Source organism: Leuciscus leuciscus (genome assembly GCF_965113295.1).
Source record: "Leuciscus leuciscus genome assembly, chromosome: 4".
Lineage (NCBI taxonomy): Eukaryota > Metazoa > Chordata > Actinopteri > Cypriniformes > Leuciscidae > Leuciscus > Leuciscus leuciscus.
The window spans coordinates 8421480-8444518 of record NC_138728.1 but is presented as its reverse complement, the minus strand read 5'-3'; the positions used below and the strand labels follow the sequence as shown (position 1 = coordinate 8444518).

The following is a 23039-nucleotide window of genomic DNA, read 5'->3' as shown; positions in this document are numbered from 1 at the left end:
GTATACATAATTGATATACAGTATCATGATCAATCACATATATAATAATAAATGGTAAAATAATAGATTAGTAATATCTGTATTTATGTGCCACGCCCACTTTTGGTATATCAGAAATGCTCGGGACGTCCCCTGTAAGACACAGGCAGACAACACAGTGGCGTGTGTGGATTTTAGAGATATTAGGAAGGAAGAAACCTGAACAAGAATGCATTGCTGGGTCTCATGAGGATAAATAGAGGAAAAGCAGCACGGAGTGAAGCTGGACTATTGCGTTGGCCACGCCCACTCGCCGTACAGATTAATGAACACGCGCGACTTCTGGAAACTGGTATGTAACCAATATAATTATATACAAATCAACTTAAATCGATTATAAGCGTTCCCTTTGCTTTATATAAGCTTTACTTATACAGACTCGCCTCTTTTTTATGATAGCTATCTATCAGTGATACTTGATTGAGTGTCAGTTTATTTTACGGTGCTCAGACATGGAGAAACTTCACCATCTCTTTTTCTATAATGTTTTTTTTGTGTGATAATGTTACCTGTACATCAGTAGCCTATTCATTAACAAATTATCTAATAATGCTGATTTAATAATGTTTGTTATTGTTATTAATGTAAATGTTGTTGCCTATAATAATATATTAACGAACTGTCTGAGGTAACGTTAACGTTAATACGGTGACATCATTTGTTGACGTTTCAGGCGATGTTGTTCTTACGTTTTAGATGCTTTCTGCTTTTAAAATCTAAAAAGCCATACAAACTGACCAAAATAATTACAATAAATTGTATTTCGTCTAGTATAGAGAAAGAAGACAATAAGCTGTGTATGTAAGTGGCATGTGAGCTTTTTAAATATAGTTACATTCCTAAATAAATAATCAGAATAACAGCTCAAGGCGTGCTTAGCATGAAACGTTAGTGTTTTATACACTTGGTTTCTTGTTCATTTCAGCAAAGCTAGAGTGAGTTTTCTCTGTGTTTGAAGGCCTTAGAAAATGTGATCTTTAATGAAATAGATAACTTGAGTTCAAGGCTTAGTGAAGAATGCCACCAGGAAGGAAAGGCCAGGAGACTCCCTATAAACAGTCCCACATGTTTGCAAGAGCCTCAAGAGACCCAAAATCCACTTTAGAAATGTGTTGTATACAAAAGTTTAACAAAAAAAATTTAATAAAAACATCTCCAATTATGGAACAGGTTTGTAATATCTTCTTTCTATCCGTTCACAGATGCTGATGGTGAAAAATGGCTCTCTTGAGGAAAAGTAAGTAACAAATGCAAATTTTGCAGATTGCGTTTCCATGAACCAGCATATGCAGTTGTTTATTTCATCCCTGTTTCATAATACATGGAAAAACACCCAAGGCCGGTGATCATGTCCAGTGAATGAGTCACACTCCTAATCAGCCTCTTGATACAAAACTAAAAGTCTTAGATGGTTCTCGCGGTGAAATCTCACAGATAACTGAGAGCACACGGTGATGTTTTAGTGCCTGGTTTTGTGCTGCTGTCCTGCCATACTGGAATGTGTCCAGTGTGTGTATGTGGTGGAGGAGGGGTCTCAGTCCCACTGGTCGTCCCAGAGTAAATGAGGTAACCAGGCAGATTCGGACCCATAAAAGTGAGGTACAACAGGGTCTCTGAAAATCCCTCTCAGAACACATTTACGGAAGCCCGAGTTCATTTTTAAGTGTGCATTGTATTTGCAGGCCTTTATACTGTAGTTTTGAGTCGTCATTTGAATCATTAATGCTCCCCTAACATTATTAATAATGCTGTAATGATTGAAACTTGAAGAACTGTTTTGTTTTAGTCAGATTTGGCAAGTTTTAGTGATCTTTTCCTGTTCTTTTTCTCAGTTAAGGCCTTGACAGGAGGTAGTGAAGAAAAGCATTAGTTAAGGAGTGAAATGCAACAAAACACACAGAAGTTTCTTTTATCTCTGTCAGCTGACCTCGGCATGGGCTGTTGTAGCACTAACCTCCCCCAAAGAAAGTTCAGACACCTTTTTGTCTGACTGACAGTGTTTTTTAATATCATTTATATACTAATATAGTGTTTATTAATATTTTGAATTAGCTTTTATTATTAAATTTTCAATTTCATTTTAGTAACTTTGGTATGTTGTTTTTGGTCATTTTGCTCTTTTATATTGATTTCATTTAGATTTATTTCAATTTTAATTTAAGTAAATTGTGGTATTTCAATTTAAACCCATTTCATTTTAGATGCCAAGGCGAGATTTGTTTTTAATTTCTAAAAGTTGTATTTATTTAGTTCAGATTTATTTCAATTACAAAAACAGTGTTGAATAGTTTAAGTTAACAATAACAACTCTGCTGACTAGTATAAATGGTAGTTGACTAGTAACTATTCTAACTATTCATTAGATACTAATGCTTTTAATTGGTAACTAGTGATTAGAACAGTTTGAAATGAGTCTCACCTCATCCCAAAGTCTTACAATGACCTCTAGTGGTCATTCTTTTAATAATTTTATTATAAACATTTTATAACGTACAGTGTTTAAAAAAGTTGCAATATTGTGGTCTCTCTCCTTCTTTCTCTCTCTCTCTCTATCATAAATAATATTATAGATTTTTCTGCAATATGGTCTGTGGGAAGTTTTTTGTGTGAGGTCGGGGAGGATGAAATGTTGGTTTTTAAGATGTAATGAAAGGGCTGTAATCTGTATTGATTGAATCGTTTTTGTTTTTTAAATATGATAAATGATAAAATAAATATGTATTAAACCTCTTAATAAATGATCTTAATAAACCTCTCTCTCTCTCTCTCTCCCTCTCTCTCTCTCTCTCTCTCTCTCTCTCTCTCTCTCTCTCTCTCTCTCTCTCTCTCTCCCTCTCCCTCTCTCTCTCCCTCTCCCTCTCTCTCTCTCTCTCTCTCTCTCTCTCTCTCTCTCTCTCCCTCTCCCTCTCCCTCTCTCTCTCTCTCTCTCTCTCTCTCTCTCTCTCTCTCTCTCTCTCTCTCTCTCCCTCTCTCTCTCTCTCTCTCTCTCTCCTCTCTCTCTCTCTCTCTCTCTCTCTCTCTCCCTCTCCCTCTCCCTCTCTCTCTCTCTCTCTCTCTCTCTCTCTCTCTCTCTCTCTCTCTCTCTCCCTCTCCCTCTCTCTCTCTCTCCTTCTCTGTGTGTGTGTGTGTGTGTGTGTGTGTGCCAGTCAATCGTGGGCTCCTCCTTCTCCTCGTCCTGGTGGCTTTTGCTCTCCTGTACAGCAAGACCAGACTACAGACGCTGCCCAAGTATTCAGGTACACACGCAGGGCACAGATATGCAAGTATACGCTTGTTCTTGGTTTGTTATATATTGATCTCATTGTGGTTTATACAGTGCTCAAGAAAGATGAGGCCAAAATGGGTATGGAGGACGAGAAAGACATCCCTGTGGTGATCTGTGCTTCAGAGGAGCGTATCGGTGCTTCCATGGCCACCATCAACAGCGTCTACAGCAACAGTCGTGCTAGTGTTTTCTTCTACATAGTTACCCTGCGAGATGCCATCAAAAAGATAAGGTGCTAGGTCTAACCTTTGACCTCTAATGCAAATATACCACTCACTGTGTTTCTCAACTGGTTTTGCTTCAGAAAAGAGATTTTAAGTGGTGACCCAACACATTATATTTTATTGTACATGTAAAATGTCTACAAAACATCAAACATTGAAAGTAATATTACCATAAAACTTTTTGTGTCAAAATTCCGGTGTTTAATTGGACACAAAAGCTATGAGAAGTATATTATCCTTGTGAAAGCAGATAAGACTATTCATTTTTATTTTGGTTAGTTTAATTTATTTTCTGCTTTCTACAACCTTTTTCTGTGTAGTTTAGAACCTCTGCAATTGTGTATAAACATGCTCAATGCATTTTAATTTTTTTTATTACACACACACACACACACACACACACACACACACACTATTTCTTATTATATATTTTATTTATTAAAAAAATAAAAAATGAAGTGAACACACATATACATATATATATACAGTATATATATTTTTTTTTTCATTTTCATTTTAGATCAAAGCTGTAGCTTTTATTTATTTGCAGTTAGTACTTTTGCTTCAAATGAAACGTATTTCAGTTACATTTCTAATTTTATCTTATGTGGGTTTTTTTTTATCAGATTGTTTTATTTAATATCAATGAACAAACATGTTTTAAATTGTTAGTTTTAGTTAACAGTATGTACACAATACTATGTGAATCAGACCTAATAATCCACTCTTTAAATGTCTCAAAGAGAAATGAGTAAATATGCAACCAATAAATATCCTCCCAAATGCCTCAATCAGTATTTTCTCTGGACTCAAAAACAGGGAATACATAGAGAAGACCAAGCTAAGACAAATCAGATACAAGATCCTGGAGTTCAATCCGATGGTATTGAAGGGGAAAGTCAATCCGGACTCGTCCAGACCAGAACTGCTGCACCCTGTGAGTTCTGCTGGGTTCTGTGTGTTTGACATGTACAGTTGATGCTTTAGGTAAACTCTTCGTTATTTCTAACAGGTGTGATCACTTGGTACACTACATGACCAAATGTATGTGGACACCCCCTTCTCTTCAGCTACACCCTAAACTAACAGGTGCATTAGATCAAGCATACAGTCATGTGTTCTTCTTTGACAAACATTGACTGCGGGTGGTGCTGACAGACTTTTGGCCATGTCGTGTATGTGATCTTGTAGGTCCATCATAGACTTTTGCTTTGATTGTTTAATTTTTGTATAATTGTTTCTCCATCCTGTTGCAGCTAAACTTTGTGAGGTTCTACTTGCCACTTCTTGCCATTGAAAATCACGAGCGGATTGTTTACCTAGATGATGATGTCATAGTGCAAGGTGAAATCCATCTTTAATACTAACCTTACACTTATACTCGCATGGATCATGGGAGGATGATCTCATATGTTCACTTCATTATTTTGATTATATCTGGCTTACAGGAGACATACAGGAACTGTACGACATAAAGCTGAAAGCGGGTCACGCTGCTGCGTTCGCCTCAGACTGTGATCTGCCCGCCACACACGAGATGGTGCGCAGTGTGGGGATGCAGGTGGGCATTTTTAGATGTATGTTTTAATATTTTAGATATATGCCCCTATAGATTATGCCCTTTTACAAAGTCTTGACATTGTTTTTGGGGTCTACTAGAATAGTCTACATTGATATAGAGAAGAACTCCCTTTGGAGTGACTTTGTGCTTTGTAACTTTGCAGACCTTTCATGCTCAAACAGCAACATTTCAGACTAAAGGAAGTTGAAAATGTAAAAAAAAATGGTTCCTCTTTAAGTTAATCGCTTTAGTTACTGTTACAAGGGTTGATTTGTCTCTTTTATTTCATTAAAAAACAACTCCCTCTCACAGACAACGTATATGGGCTTTCTGGACTACCGCAAAGAGGGGGTCAGAGAGTTGGGCATCAACCCTAGCGACTGCTCCTTTAATCCTGGTGTTTTTGTGGCAGACGTCGGTGAATGGAAAAAGCAAAAGATAACTAAACAGCTTGAGAAATGGATGGCTAAGAATGTCAGGTGATATAATGGTTCATAATGAGTGGTGATGAATGATTTTTAAGAGATCAAATTAGTTCAGTAAAAACAAATGTTTTTTTCCATGTGGATTTAGGGAGAACCTGTACAGCAGTGCTGTGGCAGGGGGTGTAGCCACCCCTCCAATGCTGATCGTCTTTCATGATAAATACACAACCATTGATCCACTGTGGCACGTCAGACACCTGGGTAACTGACTTTTTTCTGCCAAATCTCACCGTATAATGACTTATTTTAGATCTCTTCACTCTTTCTACAATCAATTTATGCATTTCAATTTGGAAAACAACCACTCCCTATTAATTATCTGTAATAATGCAATGCAAATGAAACCATACTTATGATTAAATCTTAAATGTACTTCATTAAAACACTTACCACTTTTAAGATTATTTATATATATATATATATGCACATCAGTAATTTAAGAGTGCGCACAAGAATTTACCAGGGAATTATTATATAAATACTTACTGGAGTATTAATTTTTTTCCAAAACAAAACACCATTCAGCAAGGACACATTACATTGATCAGAAGTGGCAGTGAACATTTGAGATGTTACAGAAGATTTCCATTTCAAATAAATGCTGTTATCCTCACAAAACTGTTAAGAAATGTTTCTGAAGGCTTGAGTAATGATGCTGAAAATTCAGCTTTGCCAGCAATTACATTTCAAAACTTAAATCAAATAAAAAAAAGATTTTAATAGTAGTGAACAGAAGCAAAATTAAGACTTAAGTCAATCTGGATGAATAAATCCTCCATTCTTTAAATGCTGAATTTGTCCCCCCTAAAATGTTTTATATATAATCTAATTAGCAATACATTTCATACATAATACATCCTATAAACCAAACATATCAGGCTGATTTAGTCCTAACAGTTAAACTAACATTTTGCTGACTAAATGTTACTGAAATAAAACAAACTTCAACTGATTTTATTTCAGCTAGTTGTAAAGGCAACATTTCCCATTTTAGTTTATTTTAAATTGATGTACTATAAAAAGAAAAGACAACTACTAAGATGAACTAAAATTAAACTATAATAGCATCTCAGTGATACTAAAAGAACACTGGAAGAGGGTCAGCTCTTGAGTGTCAGTGTTGAGTGTCTTAATTGAAAATGTGAAGAATTGTGAAAGTGTAATTGCAGTAAAGTAAATTAAACCCGGTTCTTGTGTTTAATGAAGGTTGGAGTCCTGATGCCCGTTATCCCAGGTCCTTCCTCAAAGAGGCACACTTACTGCACTGGAATGGCCACTTCAAGCCCTGGGACTACCCCTGTGTCCATCTGGACCTCTGGGAGAAATGGTTTATCCCAGACCCCACAGGAACATTCACCCTGGTACGACCATAAGACTGAACAATCTCTGAATTTAAACTGTGGTCACTTCACTGAGACAAGAGATTGGAGTTGTCAATTTTATGTCAGACAATAGTTCCAGTAACTAAATCTTACAAAAATAAACTAAAAACCCCAAAACACAATCCTGTTATTTTGAAGGGAGTCTGTAAAACAAGGCAACGATGAGGTAAGACAAATTTGCACACAAAGTCCTTTTCCGGAAACATTTAATAGTTCTGTGGACAGGAGTCAGCACTCCACAACTGGGTCAGTTAAATATTAACAAATTTACAATCATGGAGGAATGTAAAAAAAGAAAAGATCTCAAACACAAACGCAGCGCCTTTAAAAAAAAACAGCTCCAATCCCCCAACCCACCCACACAGAGAAAAGACAATCAGCTGAGATCGGCATCTTCACTCTGCATCAGTCCGACACCCCTTCCCTCTTAGATTTACACTTTTTACAGTGTTTTTACAGCTCATCTTTGTCTGTGGTACCCTGAAACACAGAGAAGTACGTGTTAAGACAAATGAAGACATAAGGAACAGCATCTCAAATGATAAGAACAGTTCTTCCATTTACCCAGCCTCATGCAGTTTCAAACCATTTAAAGGTAACGCTTTTAGATAGTCCATGCACGTGTTTTGGATTGCACACATTTTGTTTTGGTCTTTGTTCTAAACTTGCATGGTAGAGTATAAAAATGCAATTGTACTGCGCGTGTCGAACGCGCCTATCCACGGTTGAGTATACTTTGAAAGCTAAAGACACTGTGTGTGCAAGACGGAGCCGAATGCGGATAATGAAGTATACCCGGGCCTTTAGTAGACCGACTGCTTAACTGCCAACACTATTTAAGTTATCATCAACAGACAGTCTACTGACTAAGTAACTTTGCAAGTACACGTCAACTTATTCTACTAACCCTAAACCAAACCTAGTCTACAAATACTCGAGTTAGTTGAAATGTAGTTGCAAAGTTACATCTAAAGTGGTCTAAAGTAATGTCTAACAGACTCAAAATAAAGTGTAACCCTATTAAAGGCGCAGTGTGTGATTTTTAGCGACATCTGTTGGTTGCAATTTGCAACTTCACCACTAGAAGTTACGGTGGCCGACAGGAGAAGATGTCGTCGTCTGAGACAGCAGAGAGTAGCCAGTTAAGCAATGAGGTATCTTTACAAAGATCAAGAAATTATGTTTACTTAATTATTCAGTAAAACAAAATGTTATTGCAAATATTACTACTACTACTGGTTCATCATTGTCAGTTTTTTTTTTTTTTTTTGCTGACTTTAGCTAGTTTCACGAACAACAACAGTGACGAAACGCGTTTGTCCGTTTAGGGCTCCTGTAGAAACATGACGCCGCAAAATGGCGACTTAACATGTAAGGGGACCCGCGGTGTATGTAGATAGAAACTGCTCATTCTAAGGTAATAAAAACATAACGGTTCATTATGTAATGTCTTTATACACCACTGAAAACATAGTTGTGTATATGATATTGCATTTCTGTCAAAAGATCCTCCTAAATATTACACAGTGCACCTTTAAATTCTCCATTTGCATTTCATGAAAGATACAAAGATGTGTAAGTGATAGTTTTCACACTCACTGAATCTTCTTCTGCCTCCTCTGCCTGGACCTCCTCTTCATCCTCGGCATCTGCTTCCTCGGTCTGTTCTTCTGGTTCCTCCTCTGGCTCCTCCTCAACCTGTGAACACGGCAACAGGATATTGAGCCAAACTTCATTTGAACATCTCCATTTCGTGTACCAGTGCTCGATTGAGCGCGTACCTGTGTGTCGAGGTCTACATTCATGCTGAGCCGCAGCATGCGCTCTATTCTTTCTCCATAAGCTTTGGTGTCTGAGAGCTGGTAGCCGGATCGCAGTGTGGCCGTCTCAAAGAGCACTACGGCTAAATCCGCAGCGGTCTTATCCTCCGAGTCTTCCTGTGAGACAAAGCACAATATGTCAGACTATTTGAGCTCTATTTGCAGATTTTAAGTGGAATATTTAATCAAAGTAAATTGAATCAGAATGATGTTTAACTTACATGGACTCTCCTCAACATCTCCTTGATGAGAGGATGTTTGGGGTTGATTTCTAACGTCTTCTTTTGACTTGCGTAATAACTAGAATGAGAAAAAAAAAACAGGTTTACTTGGTTATGACCAGATACATTTAAATTTGCAGAATATTAGCCATTTTTCCATTTTCACATCACAAGCCAAGAAGTGGTGGATTGCATTTTCGCAACAACTCTAAAGGTTCGGTCACATTTACAGATGTTTTGCAAATTTCATGGGCAAAATTCAGTCATTTCAATAGGAATCCACACAATCAGGAATTGCGTATGAGGACGAAAGACTTCCACACGCATTTTCTGTTGCGGGTTCAAGTCAGTAATGCGGTGATTGACCAAAAGTAAGTGGTTTGGATTGAGCTGTGCCTCATCCATCACTATGCTACTGACAATAGACAATTGTCAGCAATATTTAACAATTCTACTTATGTGACTGCACCTTAAGATGTGGTTAATGGTTGCCAGGTCATTGCTATGCAGTTGCGAAGGTGATAGCCACTGTGATAATGTGTTTAAGGCTTATTCAGAGGACATACTTTGTGGAAATGTCTTTTCCTGTCTGGTAAGCCTGGGCTTTCATGATCCGTTCCATGTTGCCAGACCATCCGTACTGACTGGCAACCAGAGCGCATGGCGAGTTGGTCAGCCTCTGAGACAAAATGGCCTTCTCGATCTGAAACACGAAACAAGGACAAACATGTTTCAATTAATCTGCCACTTCAAGTCAGCCAGCTTTTAATATGCAATACAATACAATGAAACAAAGGAAATAATCATACGTTGTCCTTCAGGGCCTTGTCTTTCATCCAGGTGGTGAGGGGTTCAAACTCTTTCTCCAAAGCTTCCCTCTTCTCCTTGGCCGTATCGCTCTCGTCAAACTTCACACCCTCCTTCGCCACATTCTGGAAGCGTTTCCCGTCAAACTCGGGCAGGGCCTGGATGCAGTACTCGTCCACTGGCTCAGTCAGGTAGACGACCTCATATCCTTTCTTAAGAAGCCTCTCCACAAATGGAGAAGACTCAGCCTAAAACCAGATGAAATATTACATGTTACTATGGAAATTGAAAAGTGGAGTATCTTAGTAATAAGCAGTTAAAAGTAAAAACATTTAAGCACCTCCTTTCTGCTGGTTCCAGCCATGAAGAAGATCTTGTCTTGCTTCTCCTTCATCCTCTCCACATACTGCTCCAGACTTGACTGTACGGTCTCGCTGTGGGAGGTCTGGAAGCGGAGCAGCTTGGCCAGGCGGGTTCTGTTGGAGTGATCCTCAATAACTCCCAGTTTGATGTTGGTGCCAAACTCCTTCCAGAACTTGTCATTGTACTCCTCCTCAGCGATCTTCTTGATCATATCCAGGGTCTTGCGGACCAGCTTCTTACGGATGACCTAAGGAACCAACATGCGTTTTGAAAACAATTGAAATTTGCCTGTGCAACATGTAGAATTTCATCATTTAATTGAACAAAAGTCGATGTTACGTTGACACAATGAGCTCACCTTGAGCAGTTTGTGTTGCTGTAGAGTCTCTCTGGACACATTCAGAGGCAGATCATCAGAGTCCACCTGAGAAATGAGATCAAACATGTTCTATAGACTCTCCAAACATTATACTTATTGGCTGAGACTTAAAATATACATTTTATTCAAGTTATTACACCATCCTGCCTTGGTATGACATTACAATATCAAAAAGGTTTCAAATATTTTTTAAATAATCACATTCGCAAATTCTATATGAAAAAAAAAAAGAATTCCCAGGCAGCAAGTTTTTTATAATATAATTTAAAATCTAAAATATAACATTTAAATTAAGAAAAAAATAATTTGTATCATTATTATTATTCCTGGCCCTGGGTAAAAGTACTAAATAAATTAGAATTTAAATTCAAACTATATGCCGAAAACATTTCGATTTTGCTAAACAAAAGCACATTTATACCCTCCAATATATTACATGAGATGTTGCGTGCTCTTCACTAATGAGCCAAAACGCAGGAGGGTTATCGCTTCTAGGGAAATGCAATGCAAACAAGATATTTCTGCACGTGCAGAACTAGGATTGTAAAGGTTTGACAAATTTCAGTGCATTCTGAATATCGTAATGGCAACACTTAAAGACAAAGCCAACAGCACTTACAACGCCTCTGATGAAGTTGAGGTACTTGGGCATCATGTCATGGAAGTCGTCGGTGATGAAGACTCTACGCACAAATAGCTGAGGGGAAAGAACCAAATTAGGTACAGTTAACTCAAAACTACAACATAAGAGAATGTGTTCTTTTCCCAATTAAAGGTTATCAAAATTACCTTGATGAAGTCATTCTTCTTGGTCCCATACTCGTCGAAAAGACCTCTGGGTGCAGATGCAGGGATGAAGAGGATGGACTTAAAGGTAACCTCGCCTTCAGCGGTGAAGTGAATGTGTGACATGGGCTCATCTGTGTCCTGAATGAAGGAAGAATTCCACTTGAATTAATCCAAGAGGCCACAGATGACCATGAAAGTTGATTTGTGCGCAAAGCACACGTTCTCTCACCCTGGAGAAGGTCTTGTAGAAGGCTTTGTATTCATCCTCCTCCACTTCCTTTGCAGGCCTCTGCCAGATGGGTTTAATGTCATTCATCAGCTCCCAGTCCCACACAGTCTTCTCCACCTGAAGGGAGTGATGAATCATTGAAATCATTGAGAAATGTTTATAAAATAGTTGCTGCTGGGGTTTATTTGCATATACACATTACCTTCTTAGTCTTCGGTTTGTCCTTGTCTTCATCCTCTTCCTCAACTTCAGCTTCCTCTTCAGTGGTCTCTTCCTTATCTTCCTCAGCCCCTTCCTCAATGGGTTCCTCTACAGTCTCGGTCTGAGAAACGGCACAAATCGATGAGTCCTAAAGCTAGTTAAGCAAGTGATATACTTCAAACTAGCGAGTCTTTGGTGGAGACACTGACCTTGCTGCTCCATACATAGATGGGGAAGTTGATGAACTGAGAGTACTTCCTCACAAGGTTCTTAATAGTCTCCAGCTCAAGGTAGTCGGAAGCTTCCTCTTTCATCACCAACCTGATGAAACGAGACTTTAGTTACAACGTGTCACAATCTACAAATATGAAACATTTCAAGTTCAGCTGCTTACGTAATGGTGGTGCCTCTGCCCAGAGTGTCGCCACGAGGGTCTTCGATGACAGAGAACTCGTTGGAATCAGATTCCCAGATGTGTTGGGTGCCGTTGTTGTGCTTGGTGGTGACAATGACCCTATCAGCCACAAGGAAGGCAGAGTAGAAGCCCACACCAAACTGACCAATCAGTTCAGAGGTGGACTGATTGTCATCCTGTATCTCAGTCATCTTGTTAAGAAACTCGCTGGTTCCGGACTTGGCGATGGTACCAAGGTTCTTCACCAGTTCTTCTTTGGTCATGCCGATGCCAGTGTCAGTGATGTGAAGCATGTTCTTTTCCTTGTCGGACTGGTCAGAGAAAACAAGACAGGACTAATAAGTATTGAATAACCTAGATAAAAGTCAAAATATTGACTAAATTAACTAGTTGGTTGGAGTGTTTTAAGGCCATGCCAGCTTTATTGGCTATTTTCATGGCAACTAACAAGTTAAACCATAGAGCAATTTAAAAACCTATATAAGGTCTTTAAAAATTTGCTTAAAACTCTAAAATGGATACAGATACAGTGTTTGCAGAGTAATATAATTTCCAAAGAACTTAAACCATAATTTATTCAAATATATTTAAGAGATACTGGACTTTACTAAATGAACTAATAAATAAAAATGTAATCATGTGCGCAGTTAAACAAGGTATTGAGTATCAAAATTAAGATATGAAAATTACAGGAAGGAAATGCTCCTGAATTTGCTTCATAAATGTTTGAATTCCTTTTGCAATGCAAATGTGAGTTATGTTGTCTCTCTCCAGTGGAAATTTTAAGGACTGTAGGGGAGTCTCAGGACTCATTTTTAACACACCTTGATTTTAATAGTAAGCTCTTCATTTCCAGCAAGGGCATCATCGTTGGTCAGGGACAACAACCGGATCTTATCCAAGGCATCGGACGCATTAGAGATCAGTTCTCGAAGGAAGATCTTAAGGGTGAAAAAATCATTATAAGGCGTTAATCTTGTGCGATTTGCAAAACCATTATGAACAGCAAGAAGACTTAACATCTTCTAACGCCTCCAATACTCACCTCCTTGTTCTTATACAGAGAATTGATGATCAGTTTCATCATCCTGTTCACTTCCGCCTGGAATACATGCTTTTCTGCTTTATCACGAATTTCCTTTATTTGTGAAGCGTTCAAACCATCTAGCTGAATGGCTTCTTCCTCCCTGTTAGAGAAGAATTGGAAGAGCGCAAAGGATGCTTGTGACATGTGCGTTTCTTAGGGGACTTATTACCATTTACCCTTGGGTATTGTGGAGCAAGCATCAACCAGATGTTCAACCTCCATTGGGGAGCATTTATGGTCTTTGTGAGGAGCTTAAAGTGAATATATCCAAATGTAACCTCATAACAGATAAACAAGTGCATTTAATAAGCTAAAAATAGCAGCTAAGATTACTCTGAGATCGGAGTCGAAATAAAGGGTCACAGTAATTTTCCTCAATCTTAAAAATGTATGTTCAAATCAGTCAAGTGCAGTTCAAGTCCATACAGACCTCTCGACAACCTCATCATCTGTGCGGGATCCGTCTCTGCTCTTCCCAAGGTCCTCTTCCACTGTGCCGTCAATGTCAACGTCATCATCAGCTTTCACAGATGCTGCAATTATGCAAAACAAAGATTATGACAAAACCACAAATAATGTAAATGCACCATTGGTGATAAAAAGCACTTAAAGGCTATACAGATTCAACAGTGTTCCTCAACTCAATGATATAACAGCACCAAAATACAACTCAATTCCTAAGTATATTTGCTCAGGAAAAACCCTTTTGTACCCAGCAAGGATGTTTGTTCATTTTACATTAATGTGCTCTGTGAAGCAAAGTTTTATTAAAATTGCTCAGGTAAGGCTCTGAAATGTGCAAAATACTCTTGATTTGTGGATTTCTTGAATCCAGAAGATCTCAGTTAGACACTTAAAGGCCTTGATGTGGCAGTTCACATGGTTCAAGATCGCGGATTCAATTCTTTAAATGTGCAATTACTAGACTTCATTGTTCTATTTCTTTCTTGCACGACTACATTATTCGTTTTTTTTAAATCGTACATTAGTAAAAGCAACCATTTTAAATGTAATTTGTCATTATAAAGCATCATAACTATCATTATTAAGTTAAATGGCATCTGAAAATATGAAGGCCATTTCAATCTTGAGGAAACTTCCAGAAGCACATGCAATTCAAATCCACTCTCCAGGTTTTATTTCCTGTTCTGAATCATTCAGCCATTTAGGAAGCGTTAATAAATATCTGCAAAATAAGTATTATCAAAAACTAAATATGTAATACTAAAGCTTACATGTAACCACACAAAGACAGCAACATTACTGCAAACACTCACTGAAGCTTTGTCAAGTTCAAAGACAGCAAACTGCATAACGGTACATTTCAAGGCCATTTAATAAAACATACTCACCGAAAACCAATAGTGTACAGAGGAGACCAATAATCCACAGTCGCCTCATTGTTTTAGAAAGAAAAACTGTTTATTAATGAGACTCAATAGCAGATTAACGCCTTGAGCTGTTGCTGCACCCCGTACGCCTCGATGAATTCTTGCAGTGCGTTAACAGAGAGAGAGAAATCGGCTTTATAAACTCCTCCGCTCTAGGGATGTGCTCATTCGTCATGAGCCAATCACAGCACCCCACGCACAACACCGCACCAATCAGAGAGCGGTCCGCAGCCGTTGTCGTCCAATCACCGCTTTACATGTCCGATTTTACACGTTCCGATCGTGGCTCGCGTTGGTTGGCTCAACGGAATGCCAATTAATCGAGAGAAGGAGATTTTGTCATAGACTGTAACAACTGATCTGGGGACGGTTTGGGTTTTGTTTACTTCTTTGAGCGGGTTGGGGGAAACGGAACTAGGCGATTCAGAATCAGAATCACATTTATATTACGGTCACCTTAGCAACAAGCTGTTGACATGATAGACCACAAGAAAGTCCCGATAGGATTGGTTGACTTAAAGATAGACTACACTAAGTTTTTTTTTCTATTTTACTTAGTTTATATTGACTGGATTTTTTTTAGTAATGGAGAGATTAAAACATTAAAATATTTTATTTATGTACCTTTTAATATTTGTGCATTTATTTTTTTCTCTGTTGAATGTACATATTTAGATTTATGAAAAAGTCACAAGTATCCAACAAAAAATGATGGGAACGTCTGACAGCTTGGTGTTTCCTCTTCAGCCTTACCTGTGCTATTTTCCAGGTGATCTTCAAGAAGAGTTGTCTTACCTGAAAGCCAAGGTGTTTCCCCACCTAGATGCGCTTTGCCAGATAAGAGGCACCTGTTTCAGACCCGTGGACTTACAGCGAAGCAAACAAGAAAGGGATTATGAAAATAATGACAATGATTTACATCAGATAAATAAGCCAGATCTTTTCGACCAGCAGTTGAAAATCAGTTTGGATCTCATCGACCGCTCATCTTCTTTAATCTGTCTTCTTGGACACAGCTATGGACAATGTCTGCCAGGAGAGAATGGTTCTCCGTCTGATATCGGCCCATGTTCTTTGTCTGAGGTGGCTAGGAACTTGCATGTTGCTGCAAAGGCTGGTTACCCTTGGGTCATGGAGGACAGGTATCGCACCTGTAGCCTGACAGAGCTGGAGATCACCAAGGCAGCCTTCATTGACAACCATAGAAGCTGCTTCTTTTATTTTAAAGACTGCACCCCACAGGATGTGGAGGATGACAGCAGTGATGAAATGCACATCTTCTTGAACATGCTATCCAATCAAAGCAAACGTGATAGACAGAGAATGAGAGATCTAAAAAGAAGGATCATAAATCATTGTCTTCCTGTCAGGTTTGAGAACAGACCACAGCGACTTGAAACATAAATACAGATTTATTTTAAATACTAAATTCCATTTGTATATATATATATATATATATATATATATAGTCAAATCAATAATTATTCAGACACCAGATATATATTTTTTTTACTAGTGGGTGCAAGACATTATAGGTCATTTATGTAGGCCTAAGTGAGGATAGCAAAATAAAGTAAACTGTGCCATAGCCTATAATACTTAAACATTATTTAGTTTAGATTAATTTACTACCAGAAAAAATTATAAAAAGTTGGAACCAAAAATTATTCAGACACTTTGACCTGACCATGTTTTGCTTAAATGTTTTTTCTTTAATTGCTAATGCGACCTTTTTACGCCACAGACTGAACAAAATTAAGCATTGCTTGGTAATTGGTTGACCTAAATTGGTATTTATCTATTTATCTAATTGTGTACTTAAATTTTACAGCTGACACCTATTCAATCTAATTCGTTTTTGAGATAGTCTAACAGAAGGATGGCCAAAACCAGTGAAATATCAACTGATTTGATAACTCTGCTCTTGTTATATTTTATTACCATTTTCTAAACTATAGCGAATAAACTGATAATGTTAGAAATGTTGAAGATGTCTGAATACATTTTGGTTTGACTGTATATATATATATACTGTATATATATATGCATGTATATATATATGCATGTATCCTTTTTCTTTCCACTGTGTGACAGATTCTTCAGAAACCTTTATGAACTTGAGGAGATGATAAGGGTAGACTGGGAAAGAGTCATTTCTAAATTTCATGAGGATCCAAAACATCCCATCTTAGGTAGGCCTATAATTTGTCGACAAGTTTTTTTTTAATCTAATTACAAAATTCTGAATTAAGCCTATATTTTATTCCTGTTTTATTGTATTATTTAATCTTATTTATTTATTTATATATATATATATATATATATATATTGATTATATATCTGCATGTATATTTTATTTATATATTATATTTTGGTAATAGTAATTTTGAAATATAATGTAATTATTTTATTTTAATTCTTTCTCTGGCCTAATCAAAACTCAGGGAAAAGTTATGAACTATCAGCCTGGTACTTTTTGAGTTGTTAAATGGCTTTGGGGTTTCTCAGACCCCAAAACACAATATGAAGGTTAAAATAAGAAACATTTTTGAATCGATTTGTTTTAGGATGGCAGGATTCATTCGATCGGCATCACCAAGAGAGCCATGCACGTGGATTGTGTGACTGGTTTGTGCCCTCAGCACCCACCACAGAAACACTGAATGCAATAAACAAATTTCTGCATTCTATAATCCATAATGCAAAATCTGAGACGCACTCAAAAAATCCAGGTGCTCATTTCACATGGTAAGAAGATAAAAACTAAATACAGCAGGCAGACTGTGTTTGATTAACATATATGTTATGTTATATTATAGGACATATTATTGTTTACTTCCAGTGATTTTGACCAGAAAGACTCAGTGAAGTCTATCTTACTGGTATGTGGTGAAAGGGGTTGTGGGAAGTCCACTCTGGCAGCGAGTTGGATGCGAGCCTTCTGCCGACAGAATCCTGATTTTCTAGTCATTTCTCACTTCTGTGAAACCAGCACATCCAGCACTGATGTCAGGTCTATGCTTAGACAGTGTACTGCCCAACTTCGAAGAGCACATTATGGTAAATTGCCTAATTTTTTTCCAGCAGAAGTGTGTAATGAGTCTTGGAGCTTTCTTTATAAATACAACAAATATATCAATTCTGAGCTCTGGCCCTCGAGGTCCACTTTCCCGCAAAGTTGTTGCGTTCCATTTGTCCTCGGAAGTGGGAAATTCCTAGTTCCCAGTGGGAACTGCATCTGGTCGGAGTTGTGATTGAAAAACTCAGAGGCTGCTTAGCGCATCAACCGTAGTGAAACTGTAGTAATATATTGTTTATTAGCACTTCTGTTTGTCTTTGTCTCAATAAACCCAGTGGACATGATAGTTTTTTTATGTGTTTATATGCTGAAAGAGCAACTACAACAAAGGTTTGCCATCTTAGTTTTCTGACCTGTGTACGGGAACGTGGTCAACTCAGGTGTGTCATTCCCAGCTTCGACATCCCTCTTTCCTAAGTTTTATTAGGTAAACCGTAATAAAACACACCTGAACAAGCTAATCAAGGTCTTCAGTATTACCAGAAAGTTACAGGCATGCGAGTTTGATCAAGGTTGGAGCTAAACTTTGCAGGAAAGTGGATCTCGAGGGCCAGAGTTGAGAACACATGTTTTATAGCATCATAAATAAAGACCAAACATTTAAATATTTTGCATCTAATTTGTTTCTGCAGGTGATTTTCCAGATTGGGAAGACATCATTGAGTTTGAGTACCTCCATCGAGCTGTCCAGGCGTTCACGGCAGCAGCCAATCTTGGGCCTTGTATTCTTCTTATAGATGGTATTGACCTTTTGACAGAAACACTTGGACGCTCAAAGCAAGAGGTGATCTTTTAGTCCTTTGCATGGTTTGCATGAGCAGGTTGTCTTTAACTTTTTTTATTACAATAAAATTAACACCTTTTTTGTTTGTTTTTGTTGTTTTCCAGGTGAAGGCACTACAATGGCTGCCAGATCCTCTGCCTCACTGTTGCAAAATGATCATCACAACAACCTTTACTGACCTCACTTACAAAAGTCTCACCAGCAGGACTGATGTCCAGGTTCTCAGGTGTCCCCATATCTCCGATCCTAGTGTTCAGCAGAGCATTTTACTCAGACATCTGGCTTTACCTTACAAGGAGTTGCCAACCAGTGTTTTGCAAAGAATTGAGCGTAAGAAGCAATGCCACCTTCCGGCATTTTTAGCGCTCATTGGCACAGAGTTACGGACGTGTGCGGTGCTGAGGGAGAAAGAGCAAGAGATGGAGCTGTTGCAGGAGTATGTAGAAGCTGATTCGGTTCCTGAGCTCTGGGTGAAGGTCATACATCGCTGGGTAAAAGATTTCAGCAGATCTGCTCCAACAGAAGTCACTGAGACTTGTTCAAGCACTGCATCACTCAGGGAGGGTAAGTCCTTTTTACTTTATTATATAAAACCATGCTTGTGCTGACTTTCATATTTCATTAGTTATAGCTAATAAGCATTCCCTCTTCCGCCCTCTCTCTCTCTCTCTACAGATCTCTCAGGCTGGGTGTGGGACACTCTCTGTCTCATTCATGTGTCTCGTGCTTGCCTGACTGAGGCTCAGGTTCTGGCTTTGTTGGAAGATCTAGGTTACTGTGGTTGTCTAAGAGTCAAGGGTTTGGAATGGGCCCGATTGCGCTCTGCTTTTTGGCCTTGGGTTCAGGAGAAAGACAATGGTCTTCTGACCATCATGCATCAGTCCCTCAGCCAGGCAATGAACCTGTTGACTCATGGTAAGAATGTTTGTTATTTGTCTTTTTTTATTATGTTTTCATTCCTTGCATAATTTTCATTATTGAATTCACTAGGATTCTTGAAATAGAGGAAAAACACTTTTGAAGAGTAATATAATTTCCATGCAGTAAAAACAGAACAGGCATTTTCAATGTGTTCACACAGTTGTGCTCTTGTCTCTTTCACTTTAAGGTATGGAGGGTAATTCCTATCATCTGATCCTTGTTAAGTTTTTTGAGAAGTCCAGTTTAGAGCTTTGTAGCTGGGCAAGAAAGATGGAAGAGATTCCTTGGCATCTCAAGCAAACTGGTTCATTCAAGGAGTTGCATGGCTTCCTTAGCGATCCAGCGTACGATAACTGCAATTTATCTTTGATTAGAAAATCTTTTGCTAATGCAGTAGGCATTGTGTTTTCAGTTCGTTATGAAATTAATAGTTCATATCTCAGTCAACACTGATGCTTATCATACAGACATACTATATATATCTCTATCTCATATCTCCATCTTTTTCATAGTACCATGGAGTTTTTGTCAAGCAACCTGAAGCGATACCCACAGATGACACTTGATGTTGTACATTATTGGACACTACTAAGGGAGAGAGGATTTGATTCTGTGACGTCATTCCAGAATCTGATGGCTCAGACTTGGGAGCGTCTTAATGGTAAAACCGACTTTTTATTATCGTTATCAAATAAAATGTAAAAATCAACTTCTCTCATTGACACATAGACAGAAATATATGCCATTATTAGTAAATATTATATATTTAACATGTATCATGTTATTTCTGTAAGCCCGGCCACTTATCTGAAATAATACTAGCTATTAGGTAGTTTTTTTTGTAAATGATAGTAATGCAAATTGTAAAAGAAAACCTGTAAAGTATTAAATTGTATTGTAAGGAATTGCCTTGGAAAGGATCATTCTTATATGTAGACTCAGAAAAGCAGAATTTATGGTGCAATATTTGTTTATATTATTTAAAATATTTACCATGTATCATAGTATTCATCTCGGCCACTTGAAAGGATGCTTTTTGTAAGTAATTTAAAGTGTACTATAAATTATTATAATAATGATCACTTCTTGGTATACGTTAACTACTTTCACCTGGTCTTTCTTAGACGCTCACCCTCCAGATCACAGCAGTGTGTGGCGATTAACATGGTTCTGCTGTAAAGTTCTGCTCTGTTTGGGTGAGATACAGCAAGCTGAGGAGATGCTACTAAAAGCAGATCAAATTTTCCAGAAGGTAAAAATAATACAAGACACTTTGTTATATGATTAGCTAATCATTGTCAGAAATTGTATGCATTCAAAAAACAAAAACACAAAAATGGATCATACTCAATGCAATGTTTCATTCTGTTTTCCTCCACTGGGAATGGAGCAGGATTGTGACCGTATGAGGTTACTGCTCAAAGTGCAACATATGCTGGCAGAGCTTTACGTCCAAATGCATCTGCCAAAAGACTCCGAGATGTATTGCCACAAGGGACTTGAGACTGCCAGGTGTCTTACAGAAGCCCATCTTGACAGCGCAGAGGTCAAACTGATAGTTGGTAACATGCATTTCATATTTCCTCCTGTGTTCATATAACTTATAAAAAGACAAGCGAGTTATATTTTGTCAGGCGTACGTATTTTGCAGTTCTAATCTGCTCTCACAGGACAGCTGCTCTGTCGTCTGTGTCTGGCATTGCTGGCGGATGGACGGGTGTATGCAGTGCCAGGGCTTTTCAAAGAGATCAGCTCTTCTAGATACATTTCTGTCCATCCTTGTGCTGAAGGCACAGCCATGCTACTGAAGGGCATTCATAAGTAAGACAACAAAAAAATGTGAAACATTTTCCCCCGAATTTAATTTAATTTAATTTGATTTAGAAATATTTAAATGAATTTCATTTCATTTCATTCACTTTAATTTAGAAATATTCAATTAAATATTTAAAATGTATATTAAATTATAAATTATGCAACATCCGTGTCAAATGACGACTGTGGTTTGTAGCCTTTAACTTACTCTTGGCAAATCAGACACCACTTTCTGTCCGATACTGGTGAAAAAGTATTTTACTGTCCATTCTTTGTTAAACATGCAATATCCGCATTCCACTTTTCTTTTATTTGCCGTATATGGCCTGTGGGATATAGTTTGCCCCCCACTGGGATAAAGTCAAAGACTACTGTTTTAATTAGCCAGAAAAACATACAAAAATAACTTTGTGCACATTTGATTGCATTTTCACATGTTTCAAGGTTGAGTCTTTGTAAGCCCAAGACTGCCGAGAGATGCTTCCAAGCTGCACTGGCCAGCAGGAGGCGCTGGTGTGGCTGTGATCATCCTCTGGTAGCAGAGGTGGAGGAGCGGCTTGCAGATCTCTGGGCCAGTGCTCAAACCAACACAGAGTAAGACAAGCACTTATGTGCAATGCTTATCTAGTTACCTCAACCTCATCAAACCTCAAGGTCGCATAATTTGATTTCAAGGTCACATGCTTGATTTGCACTTTTAGATGGACCCAGAGGAAGATTGTTGAACTGTACCGCCATGCTATAAGCACTACAGAGACTGAGGCTCGGACATTGCAACTTCCCAACGCGCAACACAACCTCGCTGTCGTTCTTATGAAGCTTGGTGAGTGACTAAATGGCTGCTTGAACACAACAGTGGCCACCCACTTTAGTGGCCTTGGTTTCAGAGGCATATTCTTCATAAAAGCTTTGTCTATTTTATGGTGTCTGGTCTGGCAGGTAAAGTACTGTTGCGTAGCAGCAGTAGAGTGGAGAGGAGAGAGGGGCTGGATCTACACCAGAGAGCTGCAGACATAAGGATTCACCTCCTGGGCCCTGAGCACCCACTCACCCGAGACCTGGAGCAGTGAGCTCCATCTCAGCACACTTCAACTGCTTTTAAGAAATCACACAGTGGGCTACAACAGTCTACAGACTAGGAGCTTCTCTACAGACAGATCGTTATCTTGGAACCAGGATAAAACCCTAAAAAGATGGTGGAGGTTCATAGCTGTCTGTATTTGGGCCATAGAGTGACATTTGGTTTATTTGACCGGCCCAGATCAACCGAAACGGCCTTCCCAGGCAGACGGATCATCCAGGAGGAAGCTCTGAAGGCACTGAACAGAAAGATGAGAAGACTAACTTCTAACTGCATCTCACTTTGTCACATGGTCAGACCAGTCATGTCTTTATTGTAAGAAGCACATTATTCTTATTCTTATTCTTATTCTATTCTATTCTATTCTATTCTATTCTATTCTATTCTGGACTATTAAAATATATAATGTTTCTGTCCATATTAGCATAAAGTCTGTCCATGTTTGCATAATCGTGTTTTCTAGGATGTGGACGTTCAAAATATGTTTTTGGACCATGGCTGCATTTCTTTAATTAAAAAACACTGTAAAAACAGCAAAATTGTGAAACATTATAATTGCTTTCTATTTTAATTGTCAGAAATTGTCAGGTCATAATTTAAGTTCTGTATGGCCCATAAATATTTGGCATGCCGTTGTAATGTATCTACAATTATTTTGAGTATTTATGACTTGTATTGCTTTTGTTCAATTGCTTCTAACG

The 23039-nt window shown here is 38.2% G+C and overlaps 2 protein-coding genes across 4 annotated transcripts; one reads left to right on the top strand and one right to left on the bottom strand.

Annotated features, from left to right (window-relative positions):
- The first annotated feature begins 158 nt into the window (after positions 1–158).
- On the top strand, positions 159–22970 carry glt8d2 (glycosyltransferase 8 domain containing 2). Of its 3 annotated transcripts, XM_082166242.1 has the most exons (17): positions 5666–5775; positions 6781–6935; positions 15428–16028; positions 16753–16850; positions 17226–17406; positions 17501–17718; positions 18370–18521; positions 18626–19085; positions 19197–19436; positions 19630–19786; positions 19955–20103; positions 20567–20694; positions 20836–21004; positions 21113–21263; positions 21702–21851; positions 21959–22080; positions 22197–22970. In XM_082166242.1, exons 2-17 carry the CDS (start codon positions 6899–6901, stop codon positions 22325–22327), a joined length of 3144 nt encoding a protein of 1047 aa, XP_082022368.1. In that variant the 5' UTR covers positions 5666–5775; positions 6781–6898; the 3' UTR covers positions 22328–22970. The 3 variants fall into 3 exon arrangements, with proteins under 3 accessions (XP_082022369.1, XP_082022370.1, XP_082022368.1); XM_082166243.1 differs by lacking the exons at positions 16753–16850; positions 17226–17406; positions 17501–17718; ... (9 more) ...; positions 21959–22080; positions 22197–22970 and adding exons at positions 159–331; positions 1242–1276; positions 3186–3275; ... (3 more) ...; positions 4977–5089; positions 5402–5568 and having other exon boundaries at positions 5663–5775; positions 15428–15605; XM_082166244.1 differs by lacking the exons at positions 15428–16028; positions 16753–16850; positions 17226–17406; ... (10 more) ...; positions 21959–22080; positions 22197–22970 and adding exons at positions 159–331; positions 1242–1276; positions 3186–3275; ... (3 more) ...; positions 4977–5089; positions 5402–5568 and having other exon boundaries at positions 5663–5775; positions 6781–7065.
- hsp90b1 (heat shock protein 90, beta (grp94), member 1) lies at positions 7146–14778 on the bottom strand. Its single transcript, XM_082166250.1, has 18 exons — positions 14620–14778; positions 13698–13800; positions 13226–13367; positions 13005–13121; positions 12160–12491; positions 11975–12086; positions 11767–11886; positions 11565–11681; positions 11336–11473; positions 11166–11243; positions 10526–10591; positions 10145–10414; positions 9807–10052; positions 9564–9700; positions 8998–9076; positions 8738–8893; positions 8556–8654; positions 7146–7436 (listed from the first exon to the last, which is right to left on the bottom strand). Exons 1-18 carry the CDS (start codon positions 14666–14668, stop codon positions 7410–7412), a joined length of 2388 nt encoding a protein of 795 aa, XP_082022376.1. The 5' UTR covers positions 14669–14778; the 3' UTR covers positions 7146–7409.
- Positions 22971–23039: the final 69 nt, after the last annotated feature.